This window comes from Molothrus aeneus, chromosome 8 (assembly GCF_037042795.1).
Source record: "Molothrus aeneus isolate 106 chromosome 8, BPBGC_Maene_1.0, whole genome shotgun sequence".
Taxonomy (NCBI): Eukaryota; Metazoa; Chordata; class Aves; order Passeriformes; family Icteridae; genus Molothrus; species Molothrus aeneus.
In genome coordinates, this window is record NC_089653.1 from 23,381,403 (window position 1) to 23,400,618 (window position 19,216).

The 19,216-nt window shown below is 52.5% G+C and overlaps 1 protein-coding gene across 1 annotated transcript in view; it reads left to right on the top strand.

Moving 5' to 3' along the window:
- The first annotated feature begins 685 nt into the window (after positions 1 to 685).
- Positions 686 to 19,216, top strand: part of TRIM8 (tripartite motif containing 8) — a 28,816-nt gene continuing 10,285 nt past the window's right edge. Inside the window, exons 1-2 of the mRNA XM_066555016.1 lie at positions 686 to 1,127; positions 1,415 to 2,070. Coding sequence (XP_066411113.1) covers positions 1,501 to 2,070 — 570 coding nt within the window. The 5' untranslated portion in view covers positions 686 to 1,127; positions 1,415 to 1,500. The remainder of the gene's footprint in view (positions 1,128 to 1,414; positions 2,071 to 19,216) is intronic.

A 19,216-nucleotide genomic window follows, 5' to 3' on the forward strand; every position in this document is an offset into this window, starting at 1 on the left:
GCTCGGCTCGGCTCGGGCTCGTCTGGCCCCGCAGCCCCTCCGCAGAGCCTCGCTGGGCAGGCGGAGGAGGTGGCTCCCGGGAGCGGGGTTGTTCTGGTGACTTTATTTATAATTTCTTTTTTTAAATACCCTTTCTTCTTCTTCCTTTTTTTTTTTTTTTATTTATTTATTTTTTAATTTTATTTTTAACGCGCTCCCGGTCTCCGTTCTCAGCCGGGCAGCTCAAGATGGCTGAGAGCTGACTCGGCTCTCCCGGAACCGCTCGCTCCGGCCGACTCCTCCCGGCTGCCCGCCGCCGCCTCGCCCCTTCCCGGCGGGGCCGCGCCGGGGAAGGCAGCGCTCCGCCGCCGGCTCGGGCGCCGTCCGTGCGCCCCGAAGCATTGTTACCGTCGGGGGCTTGCGACCCCCGGGCCGGCCATGAGAGTGGGCTAGGACGGACCCTCCGGGCGCCTTTTTCCCCCCAGCCTTGGTGGGAAGTGAGAGCAGGTTGATTTGGGGTCCGCGGGGCTCAGAACCCCCCGTGGCAAAGCCCGTCCCCTCTCCCATCCCTCTCCGGGAGCGTTGGAGGAGCTGGGCGGGCTGTGCTGGGCTGGCGTTTGCTCTGAATGACCGAGCTCTCCCATTCAAGACCTCGCAATCTCGAAGCAGGCGAGAGAGCTTTTTTTCTTCTCTTTTTTTTTTTTTTTTTTTCCTGTCTTGTCTTTTTTCCCCCTCTTCCTTTTTTCCCCTGCTGCTCCTCCGATTTAGAAGCAAATCTCGGGGGCCGCAGAGAGAATTCGTTTTTCCGCCATCGTCATCGTCGCTATTATTATTATTTTTTTAATCTTCCTCCTTTTCCCGTTTTGGATCTTAACCCTTTGATCTGTTTCCTTTAAAAGACTCTGATTCCCAACTCCCATCAGGGGGAGAGGGAGGAGAAATACAGGGAAGGGAAAAAAAAAGCCCGAGCGAGTCGCTGCCCTCAGCTGTTGGCCAGGTTTGGTGTGGGACAAAAGTCCCTTTAAAATATTGAATGTCAGTTGCAAACCTAAGAAAAGAAAAATCTGATCCGGAGCGCTAAATTTAGGAGCTTTATATGGAACTTGGACTCTGCTGCTGGATTTTGTATGGATTTTTTTCAACCTTTGGTAAGTTTCAGTTCACCTTCTGGGGTAAAAAGGAGCGAATGGCTTTTAGGGGTGGTTAGGACTTCGGGCTGTAAGTCCAACAGGATCATGTTGGGGTTTTTTTGACCATTTGTGTTGTTTTTTAACGAAGCGATGGGGACGTTGCGTTTTCTTGCCGGATATTCCTAGAGTGCTGCTCTGTGGCTTATTTTATCCCCGATTTTAAAATCTGCTGCGGTTTATTATTTATGGCGTGTGCTGCGGGGAGGGGGGGAGCCTGTCCGTTCACCTCAGCCTTCCCCTTTCAGGGAGGACAGACCCCGGCGTCCGCCCCTAGACCGCACTGAGCGACCGAAGCGGCTGGGGGGAAGCGTCGACAGAGCTGCCGGCAGAGATGGCCGAGAATTGGAAGAACTGCTTCGAAGAGGAGCTCATCTGCCCCATTTGCCTGCATGTCTTTGTGGAGCCGGTCCAGCTGCCCTGCAAGCACAACTTCTGCCGGGGCTGTATCGGGGAGGCGTGGGCCAAGGAGTCGGGCTTGGTGCGGTGCCCGGAGTGCAACCAGGCCTACAACCAGAAGCCCAACCTGGAGAAGAACCTGAAGCTCACCAACATCGTGGAGAAGTTCAACTCCCTCAACCTGGAGAAGCCCCCCTCAGTCCTGCACTGCGTCTTCTGCCGCCGGGGCCCGCCGCTGCCGGCCCAGAAGATCTGTTTGAGGTGCGAGGCTCCGTGCTGCCAGTCCCACGTCCAGACCCACCTGCAGCAGCCCTCCACGGCCCGGGGGCATCTCCTGGTGGAGGCGGAGGACGTGCGGGCCTGGAGCTGCCCCCAGCACAACGCCTACCGCCTGTACCACTGCGAGGCCGAGCAGGTGGCCGTCTGCCAGTTCTGCTGCTACTACAGCGGGGCCCACCAGGGACACTCGGTCTGCGACGTGGAGATCCGCCGCAATGAGATCCGGGTGAGTCCAACCATCCTGGACGCTCGGGTTTGCCCAGCCTGGGGACCGCCCAGCCACCCTCTTCCCTGCCATGTCTGTTCCCTTGTGTTTGTGTTGGACCTACACAAAATCCATCCTGGCACTGCTCCTCCTTCCGCCCGGGGTCCCCCTGTGGCAGACATGTTGGGTGGTCTCCCAGCCAAGCAGTGACGGAGCCTGTGGGTGCCAGGGGGGCTCCCTGGGGAAGGTGTCTGTGCTGGGGGGGCCTTTGTAGCTGTTGAGCTGTGGGACCTACGGCCCCTTGGGTGTGCACTCTGCAGGGAAGGGTTGCAGTCTTGGACCAGGGGCGTTTGGAGGGGCTGTCTGCCAGGTTTGTGCTGGGCTATGCAGCTGTTTTGGGGAAGGCAGAAGAGCTGCCTGCAGCTGAGGTCGAGTCACCCCAAAATTTGGCTTCCTGGGAGGACAAAGTGGCTGCAGGAGCAAACCCTGTCTATTGTAAGGCCTGTGAATGTCAAACTGCCTGCTCTTCCCACTGCCTCCCACTGGGGCCGGTGGCCGCCATCCTCTTCCCCCCGGCAATGGAAGAGCTTCGTGTCAGAGACCCATGACGTGTCAGAGACCCATGACGTCTCACTGGTGGGGATTCAGTCTTGGGGTTTGGCCAAATAATGTGATTTTTTATTAGGGGACACAGGGCTGCCTTTCTCCCTAGAGCAGCTTGGGCTGTTGTGCTGGATTCGAGGGAAAGCGGGTCTGTATTTTGCTCTTGGCCAGGCCATCTGGCAGGAGCTTTCACCACTGGCTCCCCACCCTCCAGTTCTGGCGGGCATTTACCAGCCCTGCGGCCAGCCCTGCCCTGACCCTTCTACCACCTTCCCCCTTTTCAGGGTTGCCCCTCCACTCCCCCTCCGACCCTTCGAAAGAGGCTCGGCGCTTGTCTGCCGAATAAATATTTAACAATGAATTGAATGGTGATTACTGTAAAATGGGGATGATTTCCTGTGTATTTTAATGTTGCCAAAATGAGTCACCATTTAGCAATAAAAAAAACCGAAGAAGTCATAAATAAAAATTGCAGTATAATTACTTTCCAATTGGATGGCCAGGCCTGGGAGTGGGGCGGGGGGGTGCAGCTCTGTGTAGAGAGGAGCCAGCCTGAGCTCACAGGAAGGTTATTTTCCTCTCCAGGTTTTCTGGGGGAAAACCAGGGACCTCCGTGGAGGTGCCAGCAGCTCCGCCACACACGCTGGAAGGGGAAAGACCCAGTCAGTCTTTTGGAGAAGCGCTTTTCTGCTTCTATTTATAGGGAGTCATTTTGGTTTCCCTCTGCCAGGGTGGGGAGCCACCTCGGGAGGGCTGTGCAGGGCTGGGATGGGGTTCTCATGTGCATCTCCCAGGAGCCTTAGCCAGGGACCGAAACTATTTTTCCAGGTCCTTTTCCAGGACACTTTGATCTCATTTATTCCCGCTCTTGCTGCATGTTTTTTTTGTTGTTACTGCCGTTGTTATGGCTGGATGTTCGCCGCTTCTTGCGGATGCACACTGCTAATGACCTGGCAGAAATCTGCCACTGCCTAGGCTGGATTTTGGCCCTAGCTTGAAATTTTAGGATATGTGGACAGACACCAAAAGTGTTAGACGGTTGTATCGTAGAGCCATGGAATTATTTTGTGACCTTGGCCAAATCCCTTGGTACCTCCATCGCCACATTATCTTAATTTCCTTTCTCTGTGATGATAAGCTTGTCTCTTCCCGCTGTGCGCGTGGCTCAGTTGGGTGCACGGAGTCCGGGTCAGTGAAGGACAGCACCAAGCTGGGGGACGGTGTGCCCAAAGGATCCTCCCTATCAGTTGAATCAGTTCTTCCATGAAGTGGCTGGAGTAGGGATGAGCCCCTGGGAAAAGCACCCAGCAGGTTGCCAGCCCTTGCTCCATGGCTGTGGCTGGGTCTCCAGCTGAAAGCTGCCAGTTGCCAGCCAGCAAGGAAGGTGGCCTTGCCTCGTCGGCTCCCGAATTAGGGTGCATGAGCTCAGCTGGTGATGTCTTCCCGCCGGCGGGAGCCGGGCCCGGGATTCCTGGCTGCTTGCTCACCCTGCAGCGGCGGTAAGCCGCACTTGGAGCATCCCGAGAAAAGATGGACTGGGACTGGGGGGCAGATGAGTAACGCTGGGCTTGGGAGGTCCGGGGGAGGCCCCATTGTGAGAGGTTTGTTCCGTGTGTGGCTTGTGTTCAGAAAGCCGTTAATTGAGAAATGAGTCAAAGTTGGGAGGATCGGAGCCCTGACCTTGGTGCGAGGGACTCGCAAGTGTGGGGGTTGCAATGCCAACTTGCTGTGGAGGGGATGTCCCCCATGGTCCGGAGGAGGGACTGGAGCCTGCAAACATGCTCCCCATAAACTCTGCTTTTTTAGCATTTATTCCTCTGGCTGTGTTGCCAGCCTCCCTCAAAGGGCACCTTACCCCTGGTTACAGACTGGTTTGAAGGGGAAAAGGGGCTCAAAACTCCTTGGGGACAGCACCAGCACTTTGTCAGCTGAGCTGGCAGGTGGGGCAGGAGTGCTCTGGCTGGGTGAAGGAGGCTGGAGGTGGGTGTCTGCCAGAGGAAAGGGGGTGTCCGTGCAGGGTTTGCCTGAAGCAGAACATGTGCCTGGTGGGTTTGGGGGAAGGAGCCCGCTCAGCATTAGGTGCTGCACAAACCCGCAGAGCCCTGGCTCGGAATTAGTTGAACTCCATGGTGCAACTGTAATACAAACAGTAAATAAAATATGTGGTTAATCTTTCTTTCGTGGGCGTATAAAGCGCTTACCTCCCCTTCCCCCCGTGAGATGTTTTCTCCTTTGTTTCCTGTTTTTGTAGTGCTTAAAGAGGAGAGGGGAGGAAAGAAAAGCCAACAAGGCACCGTCTTTTCTTTTTTTCTTTTTTTTTCTTTTTTTTTCTTTTTTTTTCTTTTTTTTTTTTTTCTGCTTCTTTTTGTTTCAAGGTCTCAAAATGAAACAGTTTTTCTTCCATCTTTGCCTTCGCTGCCCTAGCCATGTGCCTCCTGCCTGCATGGGGGAACCTGCTTCTAAGGCTGGAAAAGAAAGTTGCTCCAGTGCGAGGTTGATGTGTTGCTTTTTATTTTTTCTCCATCCAAAAAGGGGAAAAATACGTTGCTGGGCTGGAGTATGGGTAAGAAGTCAGCAGTCAGAGAAAGAGACTCACTTGTGGGGTATTACTATGGTTGCCCTGTCTTTGTGGGGGACATGGTTGATTGAGGACAGGTACATCTGAGCTTGCTCAGAGGTTTCCCAGCTGCCCGTCCTCAGCTAGAGGTGCCACCAGTGGAAATGTCTTGGGTAGAGAGGCTGTGCTTCTGTTCTGTTTTGGGGGAAGGAGATCAATTTCTCCCTGTCCTAGCTTCCTAGAAATCCCTTCATATTCTGAAGATATCTGGTGGCTTTGAACATTAAGTGGGAGAAAATGCATTGCGGTGCTGAGACCTGGAGGAAAACATTGGGAATCCTCCTGGAGGTGTGTAGGAGCAGCATCCAGCACTGTCCATGGAGCAGTGCATGTTCAGCAAATCCAGGGGGACAGGGACCAGGCTGCTGGCTCCATCTGCAGTTCAATGGGTTTGGGCTTTCTTCTTTGGCAGCACCCCACATAAGGCCAACTCATGCTTTCTAAATTATGAGAAGGAGGAAAGCTGAGTGCTTGGTAGGGGCACAGGAAGAGATGGATCTCAAGTCTGTACCAAAAACTCTGATACTTTGCCAGCTTTGGCCACCACGAAGTCCTACATGGCATTCCCATGCTGCTATCAGTGCCAGGATGTTTTGCTGGGACCAAGGGAGTCCCACTGGTGGGCAAGCTTGATATCAGCTTCACTGCTAGGCTTCTGGCATGAGCTGCTCTAGGTTGTTTTACTCTGAAACAGGTTTGGTAACTTGTGATGGACTGGATTTTTACAGGCTTACTTATTTTCCAGATGACTTGTTTATGAGGAGCACGGCACGCAGCTCACTGCAGGCATTGTGAGTACAAGTGCCTGAGTGCTTGAGTGCTAATTTAGCTCTCGTGGCTGTAGGTGGTGTGGCTGGTGCCTGGCAGGCGTTTGCTGTGGCACTCTTTGAGCATACCCAGACAACTTTTGCAGCAGGTCCTACGAAGCAGGAGATGGGCACCTTCTCCCTGCGCCTGCCATCTGAACTTCCACCAGCACCCAGAGCTGAACTGCCAGCCTAGCCCAAGGGTTAGGTCAGCCTAACCCAGGTCTTTCTTTCCCTGGCTTTGCTTATGCCCTAATTCCTGCCCAGGAATGTGGTACTGTGCTCCTAAATGTGGCTGATCATTGTGCCCTGGGATGCTGTCAGTTGGTCACGCTGCCATGATGAGCACTGACTTCTTGGGCCTTGGGCAGTGGCAGAAATCCCAGCACCCACCTAGCCTGGCTCCCAAGCTCTGTGCCACTCACCACATGGATCTGTCAGGCTTTGCTGCTCAGTGTTGTCAGGGGCAGCAGATTTCAGTTCAAGCCGTAGCAGCCTGAGCTGCCCTAGAGTGGTCTGGGGGGGCCTGAGCCACTCTGCTGCAAACCCCTCTGGGTTTGCTGGCCAAGCAGCAGTGGGTATCCTGGCAGTCCCAGATCTCTGGCTGAACTGGAGCAGTTTCCTGCCTTCGCAGGGTTTGGATTAAGGGCTTTTCCCCGCTGCTTTCCTGCTAAGCTTGAACATTTTCTGTGCCCTTAGCCTGTCAGGTTGCCAGTGGTTGGTTGCTCCAGACCTGCAGCTGCAAATCTTTTGTGTAGAGTCAATCTGAGAAGTGACAGCAGAGATGGAGAATGCTGGGAGGCAGCCTGGTGGCTTGGGTGGGAGGGAGGAGACTTGTGTGGAGGGGACAGCCTTGGTTAGGGAGTAGGGACTGCTGTGGAGAATGCTCTCTTCCCATAGGGGACAATGCAGTGTGGATGGGAGCTTGGAGAATGAGGTGGAAAGAGGAGAGATAAGGAAAGGTTCACCTGAGGACCTTGAGCTGCTTTGCAAGGAATGGCAACAACATGTAGCCCAGGCTTACAGCCCTGCTCACCAGACTGCCCTGGCCTACCTAGAGCTTTCCACCCTGAAGCCCTCCCTCAGCAGTGACTTTGAATGAGCCCCTGAGACAGAGGTGTTGTGGTCTGGTCTCTGAACTAGGAGGTCTAAGCCCAGCTTTGTCTAGTGATAGGGCATAATGAACTTAGCCCAGACCCTTGTTTAATCTAAATCTATCGTGTGATACTTATGTGAGCATCATGTGTCTGCTGGCATGGAGGTGATCAGCGTGCCATTCTCCTCAAGCCCCCTCCGTGATGGAGGGGGAGAAGTAGGAGAGGCATGAACTGCAGTGGGTTACCTTGGACTTATCTCCACCCCTTGGCCTCGTGCCTCACACGAGGGAGTTTGGGTGAGCCCTTCAAGGAATGTGCAAGCCCCTTGCACATGTGTGTCCTTCCCTTCTTCTCCCCTCCCCTTGCTCCAACAAAGCGCTGTTCTCAAGGTCTCCTGTGTGCTGATCCAGGCCTGGTCCTGCCAGAGGGGCATCCACAGCCTCTCTGCTGCTTTGGTCTTTGCCTCTGGAGCCAAGGAGTTGCCTCTGTCCTCATCTGAGCGGGAGGAGCAGAAGAGGGGCTGGCGAAGGGGGTGGGAGGAGAAGGCAGATTTCCATGTCTCACAAAGGGCACAAGTGATCAGATTCGTGCAACTGCCCAAGAATAAAGAGGCTCTTACAGTGCTGGCTGCCCTGACCTCTCTCCTCTCTGCTCCAGAGGACAGCGTGTGACCACACAGGGATTTCTTAGCTGTACTTGGGAGGCGGGCAGCGGGCTTTCTGTCCCCAGATCTGTCTGCAGCTTACCTTGCAGCATATTGGCCTATTTTTTGCTCTTTACCTATCTGTTTACTGGAAATCTTGGTACATGGTGATAATTTCTTCTTTTCTTCTCTTTAATTTCATGTAATTGTTTTGTTTTGTTTTTTTTTTTCAATCTGACACTGAAATGGGGCTGAGAGCAGCAGTGCTTCCAGAGCAGGGACAAAAGTAACCAGGAAACACAGGGCAAGAGAGGAGGGATCGACACCGAAACAATGAAATAGCCAAGCAAGGAAAGACTGAATGCTCAATAGCACAAGCCTTTGCAGAAATGCCTGGCTAGTGCAGCATTTTATAATCAGCTTCTGTGCAGGGCTGGCCTGCAACAGTAGTGTGATGGGGGAGGAATGCTTTGAATTAGCTGGATGCCAGAATTAATTCTGTCAGAATTCAAATGTACATGTATGTACAGATTTATAAATAAACACTTGGAGCAGGATTTTGCTTTGCCACAAAGGCTTTAGGGCAGAATCTGGTCTGGCGTGGCTTTTTTGCTTTTAAAAAAATAAAATGCTATGGATCTGGGCTAGGTTCTGGTGACTTTGTCAACTTCTTGCATTTATCAGCAGCCTGTACGCTGAGGAGATGCTGGTTGTGTTGAAGTAAGGGGGATGGCACAGAGGACTCGGAGCTGCTGAGCTTGCTTGCAGTGATAGCCAGTTTTCTGCAATGAACCTCACCTGTGCTGGAAGAGAGGGTGAGGAAGATGCTGGGGGACTGGTGGGGAGATGTGAAATTTGCAGGACCAGGGATATCCTGCCCTTCCCTTTCCTCCACGGAAGGACAGAGGCAGCTACCCCTCCTTTTCCTGGGAGAGCCATATCCAGCATACTTGGGAATGGGAGGAGGAGATGTCTGGTCCCTAATATGGAGGGAGGGGTGGTTATTCACAGGCATGAGACTCTGGATGCACGCAAAAGTTTTTACATATGTCCCCCAGATGAACTCCGGGAAGAGGTTCTCAGTCCTGGATCCTTTCTGATAAGGACAGCTTCAGCCTGTTCTCACCAGGGCATCATGGTTGTCCCTCTTCTGTCTTGTGATTCTCTTGTGATGGTAGCATGAGCAGAAGTTCCCAGCTCAGCTCAGTGCCCTGCACTCTGCAGCGGTGCTGTTGCACTCCAAGCACACTCCAAGTCATCTGTTTGCTGAGATGATGTACCAGAACTGTTAAAAAAAACCCAAAACACGAATTAATTAAATTTCTCTGTTTCTTCTCTTCCCCCTACCTTTCCTTTTTCAGTTTCTTGCTGTGTGGATGCTTTGATGGGGGGGCTGTCTCTGGAGTGGGCTGGGAAGAGCCGAGCTGTGGATGGCTCCAGATGAGGCAGTTGGCAGGGAGTGATGTTCCGGATGGCTGTGTCTCTCTGAAATATGAGTAAACATTGTCAGAGCAGCCGACTATATGATCTGAGGCTGATCTGCCTTTTCTTCCCTCTACCCATCTCTCCCTGTTCAGTATCCCCCATTTGCTCAGCATCACCCAGTTCTCCTCTCCCTGCCTGGGTGACCTGGAAGCTTCATCCTAGAGCTGTAGCTTTGGAGAAAGGGAAGGAAAATCCCGCATGTCCTAATGGAGGCAGTGTTTTCCCTTGCCATATGACAGCTTAATCTAAACCCTCATTTGAGCCAGTTATTGTGTGGCTTTAAAACCCCATCCCCTGGAAACTAGTCTCCCACCCCCTTCCCTCCCAGTCAATCCTGGTCGGTGGAGCTGAGCTCCAGGGTTTGGTGCTGGGCCACACGCAGACACAGATCGATCACGCTGGGGGGTGGGTTGATATTTCTGTGGCAATGGTTTTTATTGCTGGTTGCGGTTGTTGGGTTGTTGGTAACTCGGGGGGGCTGGTGTGCACTGTAATGGGCTTGTGCGAGGGGAGAGAGAGGGTAATGTGATTGCGTCCTTCTGCTCATTATCCTCTTGCTGCAAGGGGGGGCCGCATCCCTCTCCCCCTCTGAATCCATGTGGAGCTGCCGCCTCTGCGGTGGGAGCAGGTTTTCCCTGCAGGTGAACTCCTCTGCGCTCAGACAAAGGGCTGGGGGTGCCGGTGCCTCCCTTTGTTCTTTTCCTGTCCTGGTGCACCCGCCTCTGACGGCAAAAAGCCCCTTGAAGCGTGCCTCTCAAATGGATGGAGCGGAATAATGTGCTGCGAGGTCTCTGTCCCCCTCACAGACCCTTTGGGGACAGTGCGGGGGCGGGTGCTGCGCTCCCCCTTCCCTCTGGTATTGTGCTAGCCCTTAGTGATGGGGGTGGCCAGATCCAGGGGGGGATTACTGCAGCTCTCCTGCCACAGCTGCACTGTTGTTACTGGGTGGCTGAGGCCTGCGAGCTCTGTTTTGGTCAGAGGTAGTTTGATTGTAGGGGGTGGGGATGGAGCCTGCCCCCATCAAGGGAATGAGAACACATCTGGGGGCTATTTTCCTGCCTCTGCCTGCTGGCATCCTGCACAACAGGGCATCTGGGCAGGGAACTGGAAATAGTGCCTGGTGTAAAGACCACCCCTTTCCAAACACAATTCCTGAGCATGTAAGCCCAGCAGGTAAAGCTGGGCAGGTAAAGCAAGGTAAAGCCAAGGCCTGTCCTCCAGCTAAGGAATTTGTAGCTTTCTACTTAGAACTGGGGAGATAAAGATCATTTTAATCTCTGCAACAATCTAAAGTCTGGATGGGGAAGTCAGGGCATTACCCTAATTTAGAGGTAAGCAGAGGTGGGGAGACCTGCTAGGAGTCAGGAAGTCCATGGCAGTGTGGGGAAGCAATCCTGGAGACTGGAGCTTTCTTTGCTGATGGTGGTACCTTGCAGGATGTGGACCCTGTTAGCTGCCCCATTCAGGCACTTCCTCCTCTGGTCTTCCCCAGGGCTGGTTCCTGCTACAATCTATGAATGCACATGGTATTAATCTCCATTTACCAAAGTGCTTTTCAGCAATATGATAAATGATAACAAGGTGAAGAACAAAAACTAAACCTTCCTCTTTCTGCATTAAAACTGCCCACTGGAGCCTTCTCAGGAAATATTCCTCCTCCCCAAAACCAAGGCCTGGCTTCGCAGGAGAGAGAGACAGGAGGCAGCTGAAAAGACAGCCTTCATGTACATGCTGCATCCAGTAACTGTTGACAAAGGCATTTGAGGAAAACCTTGTGCTTCCCAAACAGTGGAGGCTGGGAGCATCTGTCAGTTTGGTGGGGGATGGAGGTATCCAGGGGACAGGGAGCCCGTCAGCCCATCTCTTCTGGGTCTGGTGGAGGGAGCAGGCATTGACGTTTTGAAGGTCAAGCAAAAGTCACGAGCTGGCCCTGTGGCAGCTGTGCTGGCTGGCAGGTAAGGGGAAGCCACCACAAAATCCACCTGGTTTTTCTGTGGGTACAATCTCACCAGGGAACGAGGAGCTACCGTTGTTGGTCCTTTCCGCTCTAGAAAATGGCAGTGGGTCACAGCTAGAAATGGCTTCTCTGGTTGTACACTGACTGCTGACGCTGCTCCCCCAGTCCCTGTGCAGTTCTCAGCACATGCCATAACATTTGTGTCTCCACCGCATCCTCTTTGAAAGAGGATAATGAAACTGAGAGGGGGAAGCAGGGCACACTAGAGGCACCTTGGACTGCCAAGCTTGAGGAAGCAATGCTGGTCTGCCATAGACCTGAGGAGCTGGATTTTTGAGTCAGAAGATGAAATGCCAGGTAGGCAGAGAGTGAAAGACACCTTATGTGAGGACAACAACTGAGTGTCAAATATGGCTCACGTGAATCAGCAGGACTGGAATTGTGCAGAGCAGCAGTTCCCCTGGCTCCCTGGGAGGATGGAGCTGACTGGGGTCTGAGCTGTCGAGCTCTGATGGCCGAGTCAAACCCAGAAGATAAATGATACTTCAGGGGCCTGAGATCAATAATGTCAAAGGCTGGTCCATAATCGGGTGAGATTAAAAACCAATGACAGGCCTTCTCCTAGGAGCACAAGTCAGCATGTTGAAGGAGAGCAGCAGGGTTTGCTCCTTTACAGTTATTCCCTGGCGGTGCCCACATCCAAAATCCACCTTCCCTGGCTGCCCTCTGCAATATCAGTGATTTCCCTTTTCAATCAACGTCGACCACATCCTGCAGGTCCCCTACGGCTGAGCCCTCTTCACTGCTCCCTGTGCAGCTGGTCCAGAGTGCTCCTGTCCTTGAGAGAGTGGCTGAGTTGGAGACAAAAGCAATGTAGTCTGGTGCTGGCCACCAGCCTCTTTCAGTGCCTGGGGGTGAGCTGGGACTGCAGGAGGTAGAGGAGGAGAGGAGATGCTGAAGCAGGAGGTCATATTGATGCTGTGGGTACCGTGATAGGCCATGTTTTGAAAGGTGCTTGGCTTTGGGGAGCATACTGGGGAGAGGAGTTTGGGAAATGAGGGCTGCTGATTACTCTTGCCTTTGGTCCTTAATATGTTATTTTTATCTGTATTTATCAATGAGTACCATGAGTATTTAGCCACCCATAAGCAGGAGACAGGTGGAGTGCATGCTTGTGCTGATTTTGAGGGTGCGGATGTTAGATCTTGTCATAGAATTATTTTTTCTCCTGGTTGGGTGCTAAGCAGGGAGCTGTGTCCCCTGGTTGGCAACAGCCACAGCCTGGCATGTAGAAAATGGGAGTGATTTATTTGCAGGAGCAAATTAAAATAAACTTGAGTCCCTTCTTTTCAGTGCGTCCTTAAAGGGCTGCACAGGGTGCAGGCAGGGCCGTGCTGTTGCTCCTGTGAAGGGCACTAGGAAATACGATGTTGCCTCTCTTTGCCGGGTGCAAGGGCGATTGAAGTAGAAGGGGCCATGTTGTCCCCTGCTGCTGCCCCTTTTGCACACACAAGGAGCTGTAGATGCTGTTTGCCTTTGCCCCAGGCTCCTCTTCCCCTTCCTCCCCACTCCCCCACCCCTTCCCCGCCAGGAAGCCTGGCCTTTGTGTGAAGTGATGCCTCCTGACATCAGCCGGGCGCACAATTTCCTCCGCAGCGGGGAGGGTGAGCGGGCAAGGAGAGGGGTGCCATGTTCCCCAGGATGTGATGTGTGGTTTGCTCTTGCTGGAGCACAGGGTGTCAGCACTCCCAGGGTGGCTGTGTACCCATCTGAGATCCTGTAGGGGGGGGAGGTGGCTGTCCCCAGCCTTACTGGTATGGTGATTCGGTGGAGCTTTGCCTGCTTGTGCTGTTCTGCCTGAAAACACCACACCGATGTGTTGCTTTTTGCTGCCTAAGACTCTGATTGCTTCAGTGGCATCTTTATGTGACCCCTCGAGGGATGCATTGGTGGGCTTTATGTAGCTGATGTGTGACCAGCACTGGATGCAGGATCCTGCTCTGGGTTTGGCATTGCAGTGCCATGGAGCAAAGGTGGAGGGGCTCAACAGCAAGGCAGGAGCAGGGCTGCCCCAGAGCTCTGGGAGCATCCTGCAATCCATGCAGACACGTCGCTTCAGAAAGGGCAGGTTGCAGGTCAGCGACGAGGGGATTTGTGGGGTGTGGGCTCTTGGCTTCTCCTTGAAAGGGAGCTACTGCAACACATGGGAATTGGCCAAGTGCCTGCCAACAGGAAGCCACTGCTGGCACCTTGCCAGGAGTTTGGGGACCTTGCATCACTTTAATTTGAGATGTGTTTACTGGGGGATGGCATTTTGCTGCTGGCTGTCTGGAAACTACAGGTCCCAGCATGCTCCTTCGCTTGTCACCCGGAGGGAGCGGAGGGAGCATGGTACCACAGGGTTTGTAGTCTCAGTGCTTGCCACTTTCGGGTTTTGCTGTAACTCGGAAGGGCTCTGATTCAGCATCGCTGGGCACATCCAGGCTGCAAGACATGGGACTGGTCTCTGCCTCCTGTTTTCCTATCCTTCTGCCACCCACTTGCTCACTGCAAGACCAGGTTGGCCTTTTTATGTCATCAGGCTGGGGAGGGGATCTGGTCCTATTCTTACTCATTTGCAACGTAAATATTTTGGTCCTGAATACGTTGCTGGGAGCTGGGTGTCACGTTGAGGAGCATGATTCATTCATGCTGTGGCTGCTCGGAGCACAATGAGGCAGCCCTGGGACAGGTCCCAAAGATTTCCTGTGATCGCGGCTGGTGGGGAATTTGGGACATCACGTTCGAGTAAGTCAGAGCGCTTTTTGCACAATTCCTGCAAGCCAGGAGTACTGTGCCATGCCTACTGTATTCGGGACTTGCCATCCGCAAAATGTGATTGTTGCGGGTGGCTTGCATTTCCAGAGGGAGAAATAATGAAGAGCAAGGCTGAGCTGCAGTTCTTGCCTTGTCCAGCTGCTGGTGTGCAGAAAAGGTTGCCGGGTGTAGGGTTTGTGCTGGTCCCAGCCAGCATAAGAAATAAAGGTACAAAGCAAGGCAAGTTGAAAACCTGCGTCACATCAAGGAGACTCGGGCAGAGTTTCTCCAGTGGGACCAGAGCATCCCTGTGTATTTTTGAGGGATGTGGGACAACCTGAGGTGAGACACTGGGCAGACGGGGCTGGGGAAGATGCCCCTCCATCCCACCCTTCCACTGGCAATGCTGTGCTGCCAGAAGGGACATTTCTTGTCCCACTTTGGTCACTGGTGCAGGATGGGCTGCATCCTCCACCCCAGGACTGGTTCCCTCCATCCCGCCATGTGTCACTTTGTCCTCCCCATACCACTGAGGGCCAGGTGTGGGCAGCGCCCAGATTCGTTCTGGCATCCTTCGTTAGACACTGTTTGTTCATGCTGCATTTTTCTTTTTGCTGGCTTGTTTGGACACGCACTGGTACATTCACGGCACTCAGGCAGTAACGTGAGTCTCTTTCCCATTAGGAAAGGGGCCAGGATTTGGGGGAGCTGGGAGGGTGGCTTAAGCAGTAGTTTTTGAGATATTTCCTTCTGCTGCCACACCCTGCGTGAAAGAGCAATATCCGCGGCTTCAGCTGCTATCGCAAGGCTCTGAACGTCTCTCTTTTAATATAGATTGGTATCATTTTGCATTTTAAAGTAAAAACACACTGCAAGCTGCAGACAGCTGTCGGTTGGCAGCTTTGTTTGAACATCTGGTATTGCTGGGCTGCTGTTCAGTGCGATCTAACTATGGGATTCATAAAGATTATAATCCGGGCTTTCAGATTCTCAACAACCACCTCACCAGAAAAAAAAAAAAAAATGGTAAGAGAAAAAACCCAGCAGAGAGGCAATGGAGGGTCCTTGGTGTTCAGCAGACTGTGGTCATGGTCATTTGGATGGATGGACTTGCTGTACCTTTCCTTGGCTGCCCACAGGTGCTGACAGGCTGCTTCCAGCCTGCAAAATGCCAGGCACTGGGGAGCTGTGGCAGTGCGAAGTCTTTTCCCCGCTTCTGTTTTTTCCAGCTTGTGTGCTGAATCTGGTCTCATACTCCTCTGGGTGGTGTCTGGCGCTGGTGAGCTGAAGCAGCAGATTCTGCTGTGGCTTTCAGTAGATGTTTCTAACAGTTGTCTGCAGCAACAAGACTTGGTTTCTTTTTCTTTAAAGTAAATGATGGAGGAGCCAAGGCTCGCAGTAAACATTTTGGCATGTCAAAACCTCATTTCCAAGAGAAATTGAGTCCGCTTTTCTTGAAGCAACTGAAAGGTTGAGATAGCCACCTCTGTGAGCCCCATCCATCCTTCTGCGAGTCAGACACTTTCCTTGGCACCTTTGAGAATTAAGCGACCTCTAAGCCCCTAACGAGTTTTATAAATCTTGTTAGTTGATCTGCATTTTTGCAAAGCTCTTTGAATCCAGCCTATTGGTGCATAAGTCACCTTGACTTTCCTCAAGGCTTTGACTCCCAATTCACTTTCAGGCTCCATTTGTCAGTTGGAGGTGCACAAAAACATCCCCCTTATCTTTATTAGAGAAAAAAAAAGCTGCCTGGAGAAATGTAGCTGCACTTTAGTTGGTGCAGGCCAGTAATAGACATGCATATAAACCTGTTCTGTCCTTGTTTGTGTTGATTTAACTTACCAGTACAAATTAAAATAGCCTTGAGCAGTTGAAAGTTTAACTAGATCAGTTGGGAGGAAAAAAAATAAAATCATGGCCTTTAAATCAAGGGAGGGTTTTCTTTCTAGTGCTGCCTGAGTCTGGAGAGGTGCCTTGTGCAGCTGGACCCTTGTCTTTGGCTCACCAAATGAGACTGATGGGGCACGTGGCTGCAGGTCATTGCCAGTGGTCTCATGGCCGGGATGTGGGTACACGTGGGTACTGCTGCTGCTCTGCCCCTCAGAGGTATCTGAGCTCCCCATAAAACCTGTTTATGCTTCCAGATCCTCATGCCAGGCTCCCTCCAGAGCAGAAACTAGAAATCAGGCGGTGTGGGAAGCCAAAAAGGCTGTTGTTCAGAGCTCAGGGCTTCCCATGGCAGGACTCAGCCTGGTGGGTGCAGAGTGGAGGTCTTTGGGCAGGGGAGAGGCTGCTCAGCCTGCAGTGGGAGCAAGGGTGGAAGAGGCTGGCTGTGTTTCACCCCTGCAGGCAGAAGGCTCTGAGATCACACAGGCCAGCTGGATCTTGAATCCATGATGTTTATTTGGAAGGGGGAGTGAGGGTTTCTCAATTTTGCAGGGCTTGCAGATGGGGGTAGGTTTGCTGCCAGGCAATAGGATGGGTCTTTTCAGGATGGCTCCTTTTTAAGGCAAGCCATTCCCCCAGCCACAGTTTGAGGACAACTGGCTGAGACCCTGAGATTTTGTCACATTAGGAAGATCTTGGAATTCAACAGAGCTAGACAAGACTGGGACAGCAACAGATCGAGGCAGGATTGGGGGCGCTGCCAAAGCCTGTTGAATTTTTTATGGGGGTTATGGGAGGAGCAACTGAGAAATGATATGTCAGAGCAATAGGACTGGTGTGAGGAGTTTGTGATTCAGCTGAGTTTCAGCACTGAGTGATCTCCCTTTGCTGCCCAGACTGCCACCACTGGAGCTGGCAGAGCGCTTCTGAGAGCCAGCTGGGGGAGATGATCCCACCAAAGACAGACTGCTCTTTTTTTCTGGATGAATTTTTTATCTGTATCTGTGGTTGGGAAGGGGCAGATGTATGAAAACAGGCATGAGGGAAAAAAGGATTGTAGGGCCCCCCTAATGTCCATATAAATTGATTGAAGCATTTGAGAAACCACAAGCACAGAGTGTGCTGAAGACAGAAAGGGCAGGACTTATTACATGATCTTTTAGGCTCTGAAAAACTGTGAAATCTGGTGAATCCCACTCAATACAGTTACAGGCCCCAGATTTTATTTTCTGGCATGGCAGGGATGAAGCACAAGGCAACGCTGGTCATGGGGAGCAGTTGTGCTCCAGGTGTTGGTGTCAGTCTGAGCTCCCAAGTGGCTGGAAACAGTTGCTCAAGGCACTTGGGTCTGGGTGTCTGAAACTTTCGGGATGTCACAAGCCCTGCACTTTCCCTGCAGTCTCCAGTGCTGGTGCTCCTGAGTTGGTTGCTCAAAGGGCATTTGGTGCTGGGCAGGGCAGGTTTGTGCCAGGGCCTGCAGCCAGACCCCTGTGCTGGAGATGGCTCAGCAGCAGGGTGAATTTTGGCACTCATTTATAAGCAGCCCTAAACATGTACATTTTCCCCCTAAAACTGAAAGAGGTGGTGAAAAGAGCTCCTCCCCTGCATCCCTGGTGGCAAAGAAGATGCAGATCCTGTCCTTCATAAACACTGAGCTGAGCCCTGTGACTCTCCCTGGCTCTCCTTACTCCTAGATGAAGGTGGCCTGTGCTGTCCTCTCACTGAAAGCCGCCTGGGGTGGGCTGTGTTCACACCCAGGCCTGCCTGGGGATCTCTTCTCTCTCCCTGCTCAGCAGACAGAAATGAAATTTCTTGAGCTCCTCAGTGCTCTGAGGGCCTGGTCATGCCTGCAGCCCCAGCCCTCAGAGGTGGCATTTCCATCTTGCTCCTGCACCACCCAAAGGCATCTGCTGTCCCTGTGGCATTGGGACACAGTGTGGGAGCATTTTCCCTGGTGGGATGGTGTCTCTCCTGGCAGGTGCAGGGCAGGAAGTGGCTCTACTGGCCAGGTCACTAGTGAGGCTCTCCAAGGCTCAGTTTTGAGACCACTCTTTTTTAATACTAGGAAGGCTCTAGAGAGAGATCTGGACAGGCTGAATAGATGGGCCAAGGCCAGTTATATGAGGTTCAACAAAGTGAAATGCTGGATGCTGCACTTGGATCACAACAACCCCACACAGTGCTACAGGCTGGGGGGCAGAGTGGCTGGAAAGCTGCCCAGCAGAAACAGAGCCGGGGATCATGAGCCAGCAGTTGCCCAGGTGGCCAAGAAGGCCAGTGGCATCCTGGCTTGTATAGCAGTACTGTGGCCAGCAGGACCAGAACTGTGATCACTCCCCTGTACTCAGCACAGTACCTCAAATTTCATGGTCAGTTTTGGACCCCTTACTGCAAGAAAAATATTGAGGTGCTGGAGTTAGTCCAGAGAAGGGCAACAGAGCTGGTGAAGGGTCTGGAGCACAAGTGCTGTGAGGAGTGGCTGAGGGAGCTGGGGGTGTTTAGCCTGGAGAAAAGGAGGCTCAGGGGAGACCTTATCACTCTCTACAACTGCCTGAAAGGAGGGTGTAGCAAGGTAGGGGTGGGCCTCTTCTCCTAGACAGCAAGTGACAGGACGAGGACAAGCCTCAAGCCATGCTAGGGAGGGTTCATGTTGGGCATCAGGAAGAATTTCTTCACTGAAAGGGAGGTTAAGCATTAGAATGGGCTGCCCAGGGAGGTTGTGGAGTCACCATCCCTGGAAGTGTTCAAGAAATGGCTGGATCTGACCATTATAATGTGCTAATGGTTTAGTTGACAAGGTGTTCAGTCAAAGGTTGAACTCAAAGATCTTGAAGGTGTTTTCCAATCTTAATGATTTTATGATTCTGTGATTCTATCACCAAGGCTCATCTTTGTCCTGTGGAGCCAGCAGCATCAGTCATGACTCGCCTGGCTGCATGCTCGGCATGCAAACTGGCTTCTTGTCCTGGTATTTGTCTTCCTGGTGCATTTCCAGCCCCTTTTTTCCTCTTCTGCACATGTTATGAGTGAGTCTTGAGCCCCAGATCTGGCATAGGCAGTTTGCCCTGCTTTCACTGCCTCTAGTTGTGCTTTGCATGGAGGGAGCCTCTGTTTTGAAGGGTACAACAGACATACTGGAATCACCTCATACCCAGTATGAGGAAGGATCCTTCCTCCAGGACTTGCAGGGCTGCTGGTAGAGAGGTGATGTGTCTCCAGCCACTAGCCTCATCTCTCTGCCCCTTAATCTCCCTTATCCTCCTTTTACTCTCA